General features: G+C 32.1%; 1 protein-coding gene across 2 annotated transcripts in view; it reads right to left on the bottom strand.

The window, feature by feature from the left end:
- The window catches only part of SYCP1 (synaptonemal complex protein 1), a 94,077-nt gene that overhangs the window by 66,986 nt on the left and 10,590 nt on the right, over window positions 1–16,501 (bottom strand). For both annotated transcript variants that reach the window (XM_074263153.1, XM_074263152.1), the window contains exons 9-12: window positions 5,297–5,355; window positions 4,081–4,150; window positions 3,261–3,334; window positions 822–930 (exon numbers count right to left, since the gene is read on the bottom strand). In XM_074263153.1, the coding sequence (XP_074119254.1) occupies window positions 822–930; window positions 3,261–3,334; window positions 4,081–4,150; window positions 5,297–5,355 (312 nt within the window). The remainder of the gene's footprint in view (window positions 1–821; window positions 931–3,260; window positions 3,335–4,080; window positions 4,151–5,296; window positions 5,356–16,501) is intronic.

Here is a 16,501-nt window from a genome sequence, read left to right as displayed (position 1 = left end):
CTTAAAGGGATAAAGAAGTATGCTGTTAGTATTCTAGGAAAAGTAAAATCCAATACAATATACCCCAAAAAACTGCAATAATCATTTATAGAACTGATAGGTCATTGGTATAAAAGAAAAACAAAACCTGGTAGCAATGCCACTTCATACTTTACTGGAAAAAAAAAATGAAACCATTCACCAAGAGCTTTCCTTTTCCCCTCTTCATCTCATATCATTCAGATATCACTCCCCTTTAAAAGCCTTTGTTCCCCTCATAAGAATGTACTCTCCTTGAGAAGACAGTCTTTTTTGCTTTCTTTGAATCTCCAGTGCTTAGCACAGTGCCTAGAACATAGTAAGTATTAATAAATGCTTTTCAACTGACTGACTATTCTGTGGACATTATTTAAATATATCAGAAAAGATAATGTGTAATGTCTGCAAATACTTAAAGCTAAAAATTTACAATAGAAAAATTTTCTATAATGAATGCTGTAAATTCCCTAATGGTTTTACTAAATTTTAATTTCATTTAGAATTAAACTGTTTATTACTTCTTATCAAAACAAATTAAATTAATATAAACAAAAATATTTAAGAACTTTTCACAATAAACTAATTTGATATACATTAATATTCCATGTAGTTGAACAACCCATTTTCAGGACCATAAGTGGTAACATTTCTTAGACTACAGCAGAGATTATGTAGATTTGGCATAATTACCATTAAAGGGTATTTCATAATCCCTGGACCTGTCTTGGATTCAAAAATTGAAAAGCCTTATACTAGTTAAGAAGTGGATATATATTATACAATTTCAACATTAATATTCTTACTCATTTTTTCTTGAAATTGATTAAGTTTGTCACTGTATTCTTGTAGCAGCAATTTCAAATCTTTAATTTTCATTTCTTTCTCATCATTCTGCATCAATAATAATGATATCTAATGAAATAAAAATAAATTTTATGTATCAATATTTTAAGATAATTTTTAAAATTTTAAAATATTTAATACCCAAATCTTAAAATTAGTCCTTATGTATAGTCATGAAATATTTAAAAGAATCTTTTAATGTTGAACTAAAATAAAAGAAATTAAATAATTCTAATTTTGATGAAGTCATATTCATTTTGAATTTTTATTAAAGTAAATTATAGAAGTGAGCCAATTGCTAATGAAATTAAATATTTAATATTTTTATATAATTATGAATTTTATAGACAAATCACCATGTATATATCTATATCTATCTATATAGATATATTTCTGAGTTTAAACACACCAAAAAAAAAAAGATAAGGTAGAAAAGGAGTGGATTTCTAAAATATCATCTATTACAATAACCTAGAGCAGGGCTTCTTAAACTTTTCTACTTGCAACCTCAATTTGTCCAAGAAATTTTTACATAACCCCATCTTGAATCTCAGCCCAGATGTTTCTCGTAGCATTTATAACATTTGCAATGCATAATGTACATGTATGCCAAGATCCAAAGCTAAAATGAAGAGGCATGGTGCAACATGAGCAAGTTCTGCCAGAAAGCCCCGATTCATTATACACTTGATTTTGAATTTAATTTTGGTCATTTGAGTTCAAAAACCTTTTACCATTATAAAATTTTCCATGACCACTACATTCAGTTACAAGACCCCATATGAGGTCACAACTCAACAGTTTAAGAAGCTTTGACCTAGACTAAAAAAAACCACATATAGCTTTCAACACTGAACTCGGCTGAATGAAAAAAAGAAAAAAATCTATATAATAGCCTGTGTACCTTCTCTGTTTTAGGCAATAATAGTCGAGCTAAAGAAGCAAAGAGAAATATCTTCCATGTATGATGTAGTGAAAAGAGTTTTAGACTTAAAATCAAAAGTGCTAGACTCCATTTCTTGATTATTTATTAGCTGTGTGATCTCGACCAAATTATTTTACCATTTTAAATCAGTTCCTTCACCTATTAAATGATAGGCTTCATTTTAGGCATCTTCTAGTTTTAATAAATTATGATTCTATTAATAAACAAGGATGAGTTCCCAGTATAGGCAGTGATTTTTCTTGTTCAATCATTTTCAGTCATGTCCAGCTCTTCATGATGCCATGTAAAGTTTTCTTAGCAAAGATATAGGAGAGGTCTGTCATTTCTATCTCCAACTCAATTTTACAGATGAGGAAACTGATACCAAAAAAAAGGATGGAGTAACTCACCCAGGTTCACACAGCTAGTGAGTGTCTGAAGCCAGAAATTTGAACTCAGGAAGATGATTCTTCCTGATTCCAGGCCAGGCATTCTGTCCACCTTAATGCTCTTGTGATGATGGGTTCACAATGTAATGGGACTATTTAAATAGTGATATGAATAACTAGATGATAGACAATAAGAGAAAGGAAAGGAGAAAGGGGGAGGAGAGAGAGGGAGAGAAGGAGAAAGACAGAGAGAAAGAGAGAGAGGGAGAGAGAGGGGAGAGAGGAGAAAGGGGAGGAGGAGGAACGGGAACAGAAACAAGAACAAGAAGAACAAGAATAAGAACAAGAAAGAACGGGAGGGAGAAAGGGAGGCAGAGGAGGAAAGTTGAGAAGAGAGAGGGAGGGAAGGATAAAGAGAGGGAAAATAGAGTTTGCAAGAAAACACTACTAATGATATAATCTGGCTAAAAATCAATGGAGTGAGAAACAGGAAGTGATTTTTCAAAATCATCTTGACAAAAAATAGAGAGGCTTTCCAAATACATTATAATCCTAGCATGAAGGCATGATATATTAGTGATATGAATGTGCAGTTACCTAAGGCAACTGGTAGAGTGTGCTCTCTGCCAAAAATAGAGCAGATAGTCCATTATCTTATATGAATTGATTTGATCTTTCAAAAATGTAGAGGAACCAACAATTTCTTAATTCAGTTTTCATGTAAATGTAGGCATGTGAGACCATGCTCTATTATCTTACTGTTAGGAAGGAAAATAAGAGACAGTCACCAGCAGATGATTAAAGCCCAAGTAAACAAACTTAATGGAAATTTTGTGAATCTATGAACATTTGTGGAGAAAGGTTAGAATATCAATTAGAATAGAAGTTTTCTTTAAAAGTTTTAAATCTTCAGTTTATCAGTTTTTCCATCAGGCTAAATTAAATAATCGAAGATAAAATTCCAAGTGATTTGGAATAGGGAAAAATGGATGAGGGATTTTCACATTTTACCCAGAGGACTGAAAAATTTACAAACATAAATACACAGAGGATACACAGTTGTTTAAAAACATACACTCACAAACCTTCTTTTCCTTATCATGTATTTCTTTTGTTTGCTCTTTTTCAAGTTGTTGAATGTTTTCACATGCTTCCTTCACTTTAGAGATAAAATAACAATATCTACTCAAAATATAAAATTAAAATTACTTCAAAGACTTAAAATATTTGAATAACTACCCATTCTATCTTTGTTGTTTAGAGTTCAGGAGCTTCTGCTTTATATACTTACCTACTTTGGTTTTATGTTAAATACCAGAAATTCACACGGAGCTAAAATTGTTACTATTACCTTGAATAATTGTTCACCGTAATACATAATGCATTAGAATTTATAATTCTTTACCAGTTAGTAATGACCTTCCCTACTTTGCTCCTTACACTAAACTTTGCTTGCATATCTTATAATACCAGTCATATATCAAGTTATGCTATATACTATAAATATTCTAACAGGTACTTAATGCAATTAAAATATTAAAATATATGCTTAATGAAATGAAAAATAACACAAAACAAATTTTATTCTTTTCAACTCTTTATCAAGCAAGACAGCATAATTATTTCTGGAATAAAACTGGAATGCTTTATTTGAATGGACATATGTTAATAACTTGAATGTTTTGATTATAAACAAATATTATTTGACAATCAAAAAACTTAAATTTAGTAAGAACTGGAAGACAATAAAAACTCAAAACTTCAAAGTAAAAAAAATTATTGATAGCATCAATTGATAATTTTTGTAACTTCTAAAATCATACCCAGATTTTATATTATATTTCATATCCTTTCTTATAGCATAACTGTTAGAAGAGCACTATAAATATTATATAGGATCCTTACACTTAAAATTCATTTCTTGTCTGCAATTTTTAGCTCCTACTCGAAGTTCTTCAAAAGCTTGTACCATTTTCTGTAATACAAAATATAACTTTTAAAGATTATATTTGAAATCTTGAAATACAACAGCTTGCAAAATAATGACCAAATTTTAAATATGAAAATATAGGAAATTTAAATAAATAATCTTATTTAAATACTGATTAAATAAGATGTTAGAACATCCCAAAGACATAATTTTAAAAATATATTTGGACCAGTTGGTATACAAAATAGCAAAATAAAGAAGATGTCTATGTCTCCCATTCCTAAAAAAACAAAAAACCCTGATTTATCTTATTACTATCCCTACTAGGTATCATCCTCTGTTTCAAAATATATTATACTCAGATGCCTACATGTCCTCTCAGTCACTAAAACAGCATTCATCCCCCAATATTCATACCTTTTCTTGATATCAACTTGTTTCCATATTTATATATTCTGTATGTCCTTTTTTTTTTTTTTTTAAAGCAATCGGGGTTAAGTGACTTACCCTATATCATACAGCTAGGAAGCATTAAGTGTCAGGAGGTCAGCTTTGAACTCAGGTCCTCCTGAATTCAGGGCCGGTATTCTATCTACTGCATAGTTCAGCAGCCCCATATGTATTTACATTGCCTCCCCCACCAAACTCTTAACTTCTTGAGCTTAATTTCTATTTTATTTTTTATTTTATATCCCTAATCTATAGCATAGTAGAGCCACTTAATAGCTATTGATTTTGCTGACTGATGAATTGATATTTAAAAGTCTATGGTGGGCAGCTAGGTGATGCAGTAAATATAGCACCAGCCATTAAGTCAAGAGGACCTGAGTTCAAATCTGATCTCAGACACTTAATGCTTCCTAGCTGTGTGATCCTGGGCAAGTCACTTAACCCCAATTGCCTCAGCAAAAAATAAAAACAAACAAAATACTTTAAATATTTCTAAAAAAAAAAAAAAAAAGAAAGAAAGAAAAAGAAAAAGAAAAAGAAAAAAGAAAAGAAAAAAAAAAGCTATGGTAATTTTGATAGGAATAACATTTTTTAAAAAGTCATCTAACAAAATTGTTTGTACAATAAACTAAGGTTTTAAATGAATAATTGTCCTTATGTTCCTGCTAACCAATCTCATTTTATTAGGAATGTTTCTATTCACTTTTAAACTTAAAATCCTTAAGTTTCTTTACCACTTACCTCTAAATTATTATTTAGATCTGAATATAGTTGTCTAGTTTCTTCCCTTTCATACTCATCTATTATTAATGTAAAAAATTAAGTTTAAAAAGTGAATACAAATGTAACGAGACTAAAGACACATAGAACATGTTAAAATATCAAACTGGATCAAATCAATAGGTGAATGAACTATGTAGTTTAGCATTCCATCTGTGAGAGAAATACAAAGGGTCATTTTTAGGCAAGTAACTTCACTCTTCATGATGTCACCCTAAAAAAGTTTAAGAAATTCCAAATGGCCAAAATTATGGTCAGAGTTCTAACTTACAACATGACTTTAATGTAATACTTTGCTTTGGGACCTTAAGTTTCCTCAACTGAGAAACACAAAAATTTGACTAGATGATATATAAAGTTCCTCCCAGCTGTGGCTAATACTCTTCAATCCTTACTTTTATTTAAATATTAAATTCATCATTTACTACTCACTACTACATAATAGGCATTGTGCTAGGTGTTTTTTCCTTTAATATATAATCTGATGTATAATTATTATTCATAAATCTTGATTGCATTTCAATTAGTCAGTATTTAAATTTAGAATCCAATATATAAAATAACATCTCTTATCTCAAAATTATATTTTTCAAACTTCAAAGGATAGCTTTTTTTGGTTTCTAATCTGGGGCATTGACAAACAAATCCATGTTCAATCTACTCACATTTCATCATGATTTTTTTAAACTTCAATCATATCCTTCCTTGTTATCTCACTTTGCAGCCTGAATCTCTTAATGTACTTTGTCCTCATAAGAATCATTCAAAGTAACGTGCTTCCTCATAGTTAATCCCATCTTGTCTCCCTCTCTCTCATACAAACATACATACACACACATAACTCAATAACAATATTTCAAAATAAGAAAAATTTATAAATCAATGAAAAATCTTAAAATTTATAAAATGGATCAAAATTGACAAATATTGCAAAACAGATTAGCAAGAACAAAAAGATAATCCCAGTGGCAAAAATTCTAAAACCAACTAAACTCATAAGCAAGTGCAAATAAAACCACATTCAGTACTTTCAAAGAGAGGAAAGAAAAAAATAATTCCTACCAAAAAAATGAACATACCATACCATTAGAGTCATCAAAACCTAAAATTGTAGGATTAGCTGTGGGATTGTAGAATCTAAATCTTTTATTTTATAAATGAGGAAATGGGTTTTGGTAAGAGAATAAAAATTCAGCAATAAAGTCATAATACACACTAAAAAAATAAAACACAAAAACATAATATCATTGATTTAAACTAGAAAGTACTTAATTAAAGGCCATGTAGTCTCTCCTTTTTCCGATAAGAAAACTGAAGTACAGAGAAACTAAATGACCTGCCTAGTCACAGAATTGGTAAATGCCTGAGGCAAAATCTGAATCCAGGTACTGGGTGCAGTGCCTTATTAACTATACCATGCTGTCTCTCATGATGGACACCTCAAAGAGCAGAACTGATGGAAAGAACAAAGAATAAGTGATTCTTAAGAAAAACTAGCACATTCATTCATTCCGTTATTCATACTCTACTTTCAGCACAATATTAACTTTTAGTATATATGGGATGGGGCATGCTGTAATGACCACCAGAGAGGAATTGAAAGCTACGTACAGTGCCTTAGTAGTTGATACACTCTTCAGAGTCAACATTAGAAGACAGCACACCAGCTCCTACCAAGCTTGAAGAAAAATCCAGATATAGTTCAAATTGTCTTTGAATCAATCCATGTCTTCCATTCCTTTACTCTCCTAGCATTATTCTTGGGTAATTAAAAGAATCATAGGATTGTAGGTTTAAAACAGAAAAAAAACATCAGAGGCCAATTAATATAACCTCCTAATTTTACAGATGTGTAAACTGAGGCCTAGAGACATTATGTGACTTGCCTAAGTTCAAATGGGTATATATACTTGGAGAACATCCACAGAACAACAACTACAATGGTTAAAGGTTTCACAATCATGCCACATAAAATCAATTGAAGAAACTAATCAATTAATTAACATGTATTAAGCATTTACTATGTGACATTGTGTTAGGTGCTCAAAAAAAGCAAAAGACAGTTCTTGCTCTTGAATAATTTACAATATAATGGGGTAGACAACATGTAAACAAACATATAAAGTAGGCTATAAATATGATAAATAGAAAATACTTAACAGAGGGAAGGCACTGAAATTAATTAGGATTTGAGCTCTAGTTCTCTTACTATAAATCCATTGCCCTTTGTAATGTACCATGTTGCCTCTCAATATGAACAGTTCAAAACCAATACAGGGGGCCCAAAGGAGAAGGATGCAAATGACAATATAAAGCCACAAGATAGCTGTATAAATAAGCTGCAAGACAATATTTAAAAATTTTGAATTGTCATAAAGATACCATCAAAGACATATTATTGGGAAGAAAACTATATTAATTATAGAATACAAGTTCTTGGAAATGGATAAACATGTAGTATTGTACCAGTATTCAAGAACTATTAAAAGAATCAGAGAGAATCAGCCAAACTACAATCTATCTAAAATATTAGATAAGTCTTCTAGAAGCTATTTATGAAAATATATAACAAAAATTTCCCTTACTGGAAACTCATGAACTTTAGCCCTATATCCCTGTCAGCATGTTAAAATCCAATAAGCCATATTGATTGCACTAAAATTCACATTATCTAATCTCAACTAGTTCATCACTATTATAGTTTTTTTTTCATTCATCTCTGATTTACTCTCTATCATTGTTTTCATAGTAGCTATTCCAAACCTTCTCTATGTCCAAATTTTCAAATGCTCCCTCTTAGCAGATTATCTTATCTCCAATCTTCCTAATTTACTGAGAAAATTGAGCCCATGAGTATGAAGTCTTTAGAGAAAGATATGTGCCCTTCAAGGAATTATGTTGTCAATAATCAAGCTTCTCAGACATGAACAAAAAGGGGGGGGGCATTTTGATGAAAGCGCAATATAAAATTAAGAGTGTGTTATGATACCCAAAAAGCTAATTTAATTTTTGGTTGAATTAACTCTCTGCTTTTCTTCCATCATCAAATGTCTCCTTTAAGGGACAAATTGTTTTAATTTGTTGTATCTGAATGCCTAAAACCCAGCAAAAGGCCTGAAGTGCTTAATAAATGTTTGTTTAATTTAACTGACTGGAGATGTCATAGTCTCTGCATACTCTTTAAAACCACATCTTAAATATTTTATTCATTTCTAGCTGACAAATTTTATTCATTTCTAGCTGACAAATTTTTAAAATCATCTGGAGAGCAGCCAGAAGACAATAGCTAAAATGGTAAAGGATTTCACAATTATGTTACATTAGAATCAGCTGAAAAAACTAATCAGTCAGTCATCTACTATATGGCCGGCACTGTGATAGGTTCTGATTAAAAGAAGAGAGAAAGGCTTTAAAAGACAGTTCTTTTAAGATTTTATTAAGGAATTTACAATATAATGGGGGAGAAAACATGTAAATAAGTATATATAAAGAAGACTACAAACAGGACAGATAGGAAATATTTAACAAAGATAAGGCACTGAAATTAAGAGAGGCTGGTAAAGATTTCTTTTAAAAGATGACATTTTAGTTAGGACTTAAAGGAAGCTAAATAAGCTAATAGTTGGAACAGAGGAAGAAAAGTATTCCAGACATGGAAGGCTGCTAGAGAAAATTATCAGAGCCAAAAGATAGGAGTATCTTATTTGTGGAATAGCCAGGAGACAGTCATCAGATCAAAAAATACACGCTAAGAATAAGAAGACTAGAAAGATAAGAGTTAGATTACACAGAACTTTGAATCCCAAACAGAGCATTTTGTATTTTATCCAGGAAGTACTAATAGCCACTGGAGTTTAATAGGGGAATGATATGGTTGAACCTGAGATTTAAGAAAATCACTTTGGTAGTTGAATGGAGTATGGATTGCAGTAGAGAAAGACTCAGCCAAACTACAAGCAGGTTTACTGTAACAATCCAGGTGCAAGATAATGAGGGCTTATCCCAAAGTAATAGCAGTGTCAGAGGAGAGAAGGGATGTTGTATACATGAAATAGGCATTAGCAACAGAGCAGTTGAGAATAACTCCTATGTTGCTAATCTATGAAACTGGTAGGATACTCTATACTAGGGTGGAGGGAGGAGTAGGAGAGAGAAAGATTTGGGAGAAAAGATGAGATCTGTTTTGAACAATTCAAGATGTCTATAAAACATCAAACTTGAGAAGTCTGAAAGGCAAATAAAGATGAAACATTGGAGGCTGGAGCGGAATAGTTAAGAGCTGAAATTGTCAGCACAGAGATGATAATTAAAACTATGGGAACTGATGAGATCACCAAGTAAAGTAAGGGAGAGGGAGAAGAGGGACCATCACCCTAAAGAAAGGAAAATGAGGTAAAAGGCTTAGGAAATTATAAACATCTTCAAATATTTGATTGACTATCATATAAAATTAAGACTTACTATCTAATCCCAGAAGACAGTAATGAGTGGAAATTTAAAATTTATGATTGATGTAAGGAACTATTTCCTAACCATTAAAAATATCTCACTATGGAATGTGTTCTTTCTGAAGGTCATAAATTCCCTTTTATTAAAGGTCTTCAAACAAAACTTGAATGAGCCTTTCTCAGCTATACTGTAGATTACATCTTTAGATTGTGTGAATTCAGAAGTTTCTTTCAATGCTGATAGTCTATTCATTCTTCTCAAATCAAGATAAAGTAGTTGTCCATGAAATGGATATGTCATTGGAATACCATTGGCTAAATTGCTAAATATTTCAAATGGGTATTCAAATGGGAGAGAGAAGAAAAACAAACTAATGGGAAAGGGAGTTAAGACAACTCTTAAGAAACATTACTGTTATTTATAAGTTAAAGAAATCTTAAAAATTATTAATACCTTATAAGACAGGAAGTAAGGTTTGGGGCAAATCTGAGAAAGTTATCATATTGAGTGATAGAATTGGAATCCCAAAAGACTTTAATAGGTTAGAATGAAGAGCTAAATCTAATCAAATGAATACTTCTTCATTTAAATTCCAAAAAGTCAACTATACAAGTATGGAATGGGGAAGGCATGTTTAGACAACAGTTCATGTCGAAAAAATCTGGAGATGTTAGTGGATATAGCTCAATATGAGTCAACAATGGGAACTGGCAATTAAAAAAACATTAATGAGATCTAAGCCACTTTAAAAAAAAAAAAAGTTATCAGAATAAAGAAAGAGCTAGTCCTACTGTACTATACCCTAGTCACACATCATCTAGATTTCTGTATTCATTTCTGAGTGCCACATTTGGGGAAGGGTTTGATAAATGAAATCAAATCCAGAGAATTGCAACTATCATGGAAAAAAAAATGAAAATTATGCTACATGAGGATGAGATGAAGGAACTAGGAATGCAATGAATGAGTGCAGCTGTAAAGAGGCAGGTCTCAGATTCACACAAAGAACTGTAGTTTGTCGGGACAGCTAGGTGATGCAGAGGATAGAGCACCAGCCCTGAAGTCAGGAGACCTGAGTTCAAAACTGACCTCGGATACTTACCACTTCCTAGCTGTGTGACCTTGGACAAGCCACTTAATCCCAATTGCCTCAGCAAAAAAAAAAAAAAAAATGTAGTTTGTCCTCAGTTTTGATGTCTTTGCTCATGTGTGAACTGGATTTAAGTGAAGCAGAATTGCACAAAGTCATCAACCTTTCTCTTTTCCAGATTCTTCCAAGTCCAGTGACAAAACAAAAGTCAGGATGACTGGTGATGTTTTAGGATGCAGTGGATGATCTTGGTGTTTCTGATTTCTGACCAAGCTCCACAGTGCCTGCCTGAGTGACCTTCCCAGCCAATGGAAAAAAAATTGTTCTAGTCCACACATTCCGTCAGGGGAAGTCTTCTCATGCTTTGAGTAGACATAGCTCTCCAACTCATCAACAGATTAAAGGTCCATTGGATACCCTCAACCTGGTTTAGCCTGTTGAATTGTTTCCTGGAGTATAGCTGCACTCATGCTACAGAAAAAGTAGTAACTTAACCTTTATGTGTTTCAAGCACCTCTCTAGAATTCATGCATAACAATAAATTATCAATTTGTTCCTTCTTTGACTTAACAAAATGTTGAAATACTTGTAATCTCTACTGGAAGAGGAAATTCCCAAATCAGGAGGTCCTCAAATTGACACAATTACTTGACTTTTATAGATTTGTGGATATGACATATTTATTATCTAAGTAAATTTTCATTTGGAAGTAATCTCATCTTCTGACTCCCATTAGAAACTCAGGAAACTTTTAAAAGATTTGAAACAGAAAAAGTATTTCTGAAGATACCTTCTGACTCCCTTAGTTAAAATTATGTTTAAAATGATTACTTGCTTTTTATACCAACAGTTATGTAATCACTAGAGTCAATTTACAACTTTATTTTAGTTTCCATTATTTCAAGAGTTGAAGAGAAATCAGTGGTCCACAACCCTAATATGGCATGGGTTAGGAAAGCAGGCCTGACCACTTAACAATGAAGACTTTTTCCTTATATTGTGAGCCTGGAGGATATCTAGAACCAATAGTGATTTTCATATGCACATAAGGTCACTATGAGAAGGACCAGATAGCCTTTTTAATATGGGATCAGTTTCTGGAAAAAGGGGGCAAAGAATACAAAAGGAAATTCAGAAAATAGTAAAAATAAATATCCATTTAAAGAGTAGACACAAATATTAGATATATTCTTTGAAAAGGAGGTTTTTCCAGACAGCAGCAAAAATTTGCATTTATATGGTGGTTCAAGGTCTCAAAAGTGCTTTGTATATATGTACATATATGGGTATTCAAGGAGAACTAGCACTTCTGGTGTGAGGACTTAATGACCCCTTTTCAGGGCAATATATCCATCTTTGGTGTTCACCTACCACCCAACCAATGGCTCCTAATAATAAAAACTATGCAAAAATAAAATATGCTTGTCTCAAAAGATAATGTGTTTCCCATAAGTGGAGGCTGCCTATGACCAACTATTATAATATAAAGGGTCCCTTTGCAGGTGTAGGTTCAGTTGTATCTTCTTTTGAAGTCCCATAACACCCAAAATGGATGTGGGAAACAAGTCTTCCTCAAAACAAAAAGGAAAAAAAGAGTCAAAAAGTTCATCTGTGACAGATAATAGTTAAGGTTTAGTGAGAAAAAACTGTCCAGCTATACTAAATGTTATATTTTCTTTTTCATTTTACTTTTTATTACATCTTTCAGATAATATTTTTCTTATGGTGTTTAAATTAATATCATAAATTATTAAATTCACATTTTAGAAGGAAAATATAAATTGTGGGTTATTCTGATCTCTCTTATCTACACAGTTGAAGAAAAATCAGCCTCAACTTTTATTCATAATGATCATCTTTCCTTCATGGCAAATTTTGTTGCTCTTGTTGTTCAGTCATTTCAGTCATCATTTTTCATGATCCCATTTGGAGTGGTTTAGCAAAGATACAGAATGGCATGTCATTTCCTTCAGCTTATCTTGCAGATGAGGAACCTGAAGCAGAGTTAAGTGACTTTCCCAGGGTCACACAGCTCAATAAATGTCTGAGACCATATTTGAACTAAGGAAGATGAATCTTCCTGACTCCAGGCCTGGTACTCTATCCACTGTTCTTTCTAGCTACCTTTCATAACAGCTTCTAGAATTACAAAGAGGACTGTGAGAAAATAACGGAGTAGGTTTAAAAAAAAAATCCAAGCAGTACAAATTTTCCCCACAAACAAAACAAAATTGCACCTTAGGGTGAATGCAGACCAGTAAAAAGATAATAATAATAGTACTTTGGGCAGAACTGGGGTCCTTCGGGGACAATCCTAGAAGATCAGAAGAACTGGAAACCGAAGTTTAAGTGGTGTGAAGTTATAAACACCTCCAGACTAGCTCTACTGAAACAGCTAGTGGGAATCCCTAGAGCTAGCTGGATTTGGAAGAGCCTCAACATCAACCACAGGAACTTTTACCTCCTAGACTGTGTGAAGATTTAGGGGTCTGAGTCCTGAAAATTGAGGGAACTTCTGCTAAGGAATGTCTGGCCCAGCTAGGCTACTGAGACAGACCTGGGTGATAAGGAACCAGCACATCTGAAGAGTACAGAAGCAGTGGAGCAGTGGGGCACTGGCTGTTGACACTTACAGGGTGAAGGGTGGAGCTCTTGGTTTGGAGTTCCAGGCCAGAAGGGAAAACTAAAGTGAAGTTAGAGGAACCATTTTCCTAACCCCAGGACTAGAGGTGACTACATTAATCAATTCTCATTCTTTAAAAAATGAGCAGGCAAAGGAGAAAAACCGAACCATAGAAAATTACAATGGAAATAGAGAAGACCTAGAGTTACTTTTCAAAAGAGGATATGGAAGCATAAAAAAGCTTCTCCTACCCAAAGAGTAATGTTAAATGGTTATCTGCCCAGAAAAAAAATTTATAGAAGAACCCCAAAAATGTTTTTAAAATCAAATGAGAAAGATAGAGGAAAAACTACAAATAGATAAATGAGGGGATGGATAGATGGATGAATAAATAAATAAGAACTATCCAACACAAACAAGAAAGTCAAGCAACCAAAAAAGAAGTTTTAAAGAAGAGTCTTAAAGAATAAAATGACTCTGTGAAAATTATAATTGTACAAGGGGAAGCCAGTGAAGTTATCAGAGACCAAGAAATAACAAAACAAAAGTATAGAGAATAAACAGAGAAGAGAATATAAAACATCTTACAAGAAAAACAATAGATATGGAGAATAGATCAAGAAAAGAAAATATAAGAATTGAATTACATGAAAGCTAGAAGCAAAAAAAACCCTTGACAATAATTAAAGATAATTGTTCTGAAGTGATAATATAAGAATGGAAAATAGAAATGAGAAAAAAATCCACTAACAATCACCTCAAAGATATCTTACAAGGAGACCATATAAGAACATCATTGTTAAATTTTGAAACCTGTAGATTAAAGAGAATATTTTACAAGCAAAACCAAAATTTTTTTCAAATATGCTGGAGCTACAAATTAAAATTTTTCAGGATTTATCAAATCTACAATGAAAGACTACAGGTCCTAGAATAGTGAATGTTGATAATCAAAAGGATTTGGACTGTGACTAAAAATATTATACCCAATAAAATTAAGTAAAATATTAAACCCCAGAAAATGGACATTAAATGAATTCTCAAATTTTCAAGATTTTGCCTCAAACCTAAACCTAATAGAAAATTTAATACATGAGTCAACTCAAAAACTAATTTCAAGGGACTCAAAGACAAACTGTTTATATTTTATACATAGAAATGTAAACTATATGTCTAAGATTGACACTAATAATTAAAAGCCCGAAAGAAAAATTGAAGTAGAGTATGATGTGACTCTAAAAAACAAAACTATTTAGAAAAAGGTAAAAATAGTAATTATGATATATAAATGAAATACTAGAGCAAAAACCAATGCAGAGGAATTAGATGGAGGGAAGATGGCTGGTAGTTCTGGCTGAGTAGTTCGTGTGTGTGTGTGTGTGTGTGTGTGTGTGTGTGTGAGAGAGAGAGAGAGAGAGAGAGAGAGAGAGAGAGAGATAGAGAGAGAGAGAGAGAGAGAGAGAGAGAGAGAGAGAGAGAGAGAGAGAGAGAGAGAGAGAGAGAGAGAGAAGCTTCTTCACACATCTTCAAGAAACTATAAAGAGACAAGGGGGAGGAAATCAGGTAAGATAGGGTAAAGAAGGGTATAAAGATAAAGGAGAGTTTGGATAGGGTGTGTAGATGAATAAGAATGAGATAAAAAGGGAGGGAAAAAGGTAAGGGAAGAAGATAAGGGAGGTTTCCATGAGATGGGACAGGAAAATTAAGTAATAGCATGAGCAATTTTTTTTTTATAACATTATCCCTTGTATTCATGAATACAAGGGATAATGTTATTTAAAAAAATTGCTCGTGCATATATACTGTGGAAAAAAAATTCTAAATAAAAAAAAAAAAAGAAAGAAAATTAAGTAATAGCAAGGCAAGTTAAGGAGCAGAACAAAAGTAGAAAAGTAGTAGGGATAGGAAATAAGAGATTACACAAACACAATAACAATGATCAGGACTAGAAGTTGTCAGAAAAAAAGTAATAGTAGTAATCATCTCAGACAAAGTCAAACTTTAAGATTCAATCAAGAGAAAAATCTACATTTATATGTCAGTCATATTAATATTATATGTGTGTGTTATCTGTATATATAAAGGTAGGTGTATATATTTGTGTAAATAAATATATGGTGGGGAGAGGCATGTGGGTATGTGGTATGCTGTCTTTTACATTCACTCCATTTCCAGTAAGTAAGCTGTGTGAATAGATTTGCTTCAGCCACGAGTGTCACTATTACTTCTACTACAGTGCTCTCTTTTTCTATAACAAAATTTGCCCCTACCAACACAATCCCTGTAGAAATCCAACAGGAATTTTGGAACTTTCCACAATTAATAGCAGTTCTCTTGCTCATTTAAACAATTGTTTTAAAAAATCATTTCAAATAGTTTTGTGCAAAAAAAAACTTATTCTAAAATAAGACATTCATGTGTAAAAACAGGGAAAATGAGGTGGGAAAGAAAAGCAAAAAAAGAACCACAGAAAGTACTATGGGAGGGGGGGTGTATTTCATCACTTTATGCTTTTTTTTGACAAGACAATGCTGACTAACCAAAGAAACTTTCCTTATATCACCAAAGGAAAAAAATCAATTATTACTATTCATACTTTAGAACTGACACTTTTAAACTCTTCTTTTTATGCCATTAAGTAATGTATAATTATCAAGATCATTGTTTGGATCCTTGAATTTTTGTCATTTATTTTAAATCTTTGTAAAAATGCATAGTTTTGAATTTTTCAGTATATTTAAAAAGTAACTGAAAATATCTTAAAAGAGATTATTACTTAAAATGGTTTAGCCTTGCAGTCCATATAGGGAAAAAATCAAGTATAAGATTAATGTTTATTGTGTAGACTATGATAAACAGTTGGATAAATAGCTTATTGAGACTATTTATCAGTATTTATATCTTGGATGTTGCAATTAGACAATAATTTGAAACCATAATTGAATAGGAAAAAAGAATAGGCTGAATTATATTTAGGAAAATGTGTAACCTTTCACATACTGCA

The sequence above is a fragment of the Sminthopsis crassicaudata genome, chromosome 4 (assembly GCF_048593235.1).
Source record: "Sminthopsis crassicaudata isolate SCR6 chromosome 4, ASM4859323v1, whole genome shotgun sequence".
Lineage (NCBI taxonomy): Eukaryota > Metazoa > Chordata > Mammalia > Dasyuromorphia > Dasyuridae > Sminthopsis > Sminthopsis crassicaudata.
Note: the sequence above shows the minus strand (reverse complement) of the source record. Positions and strands in the feature narration are given on the sequence as shown.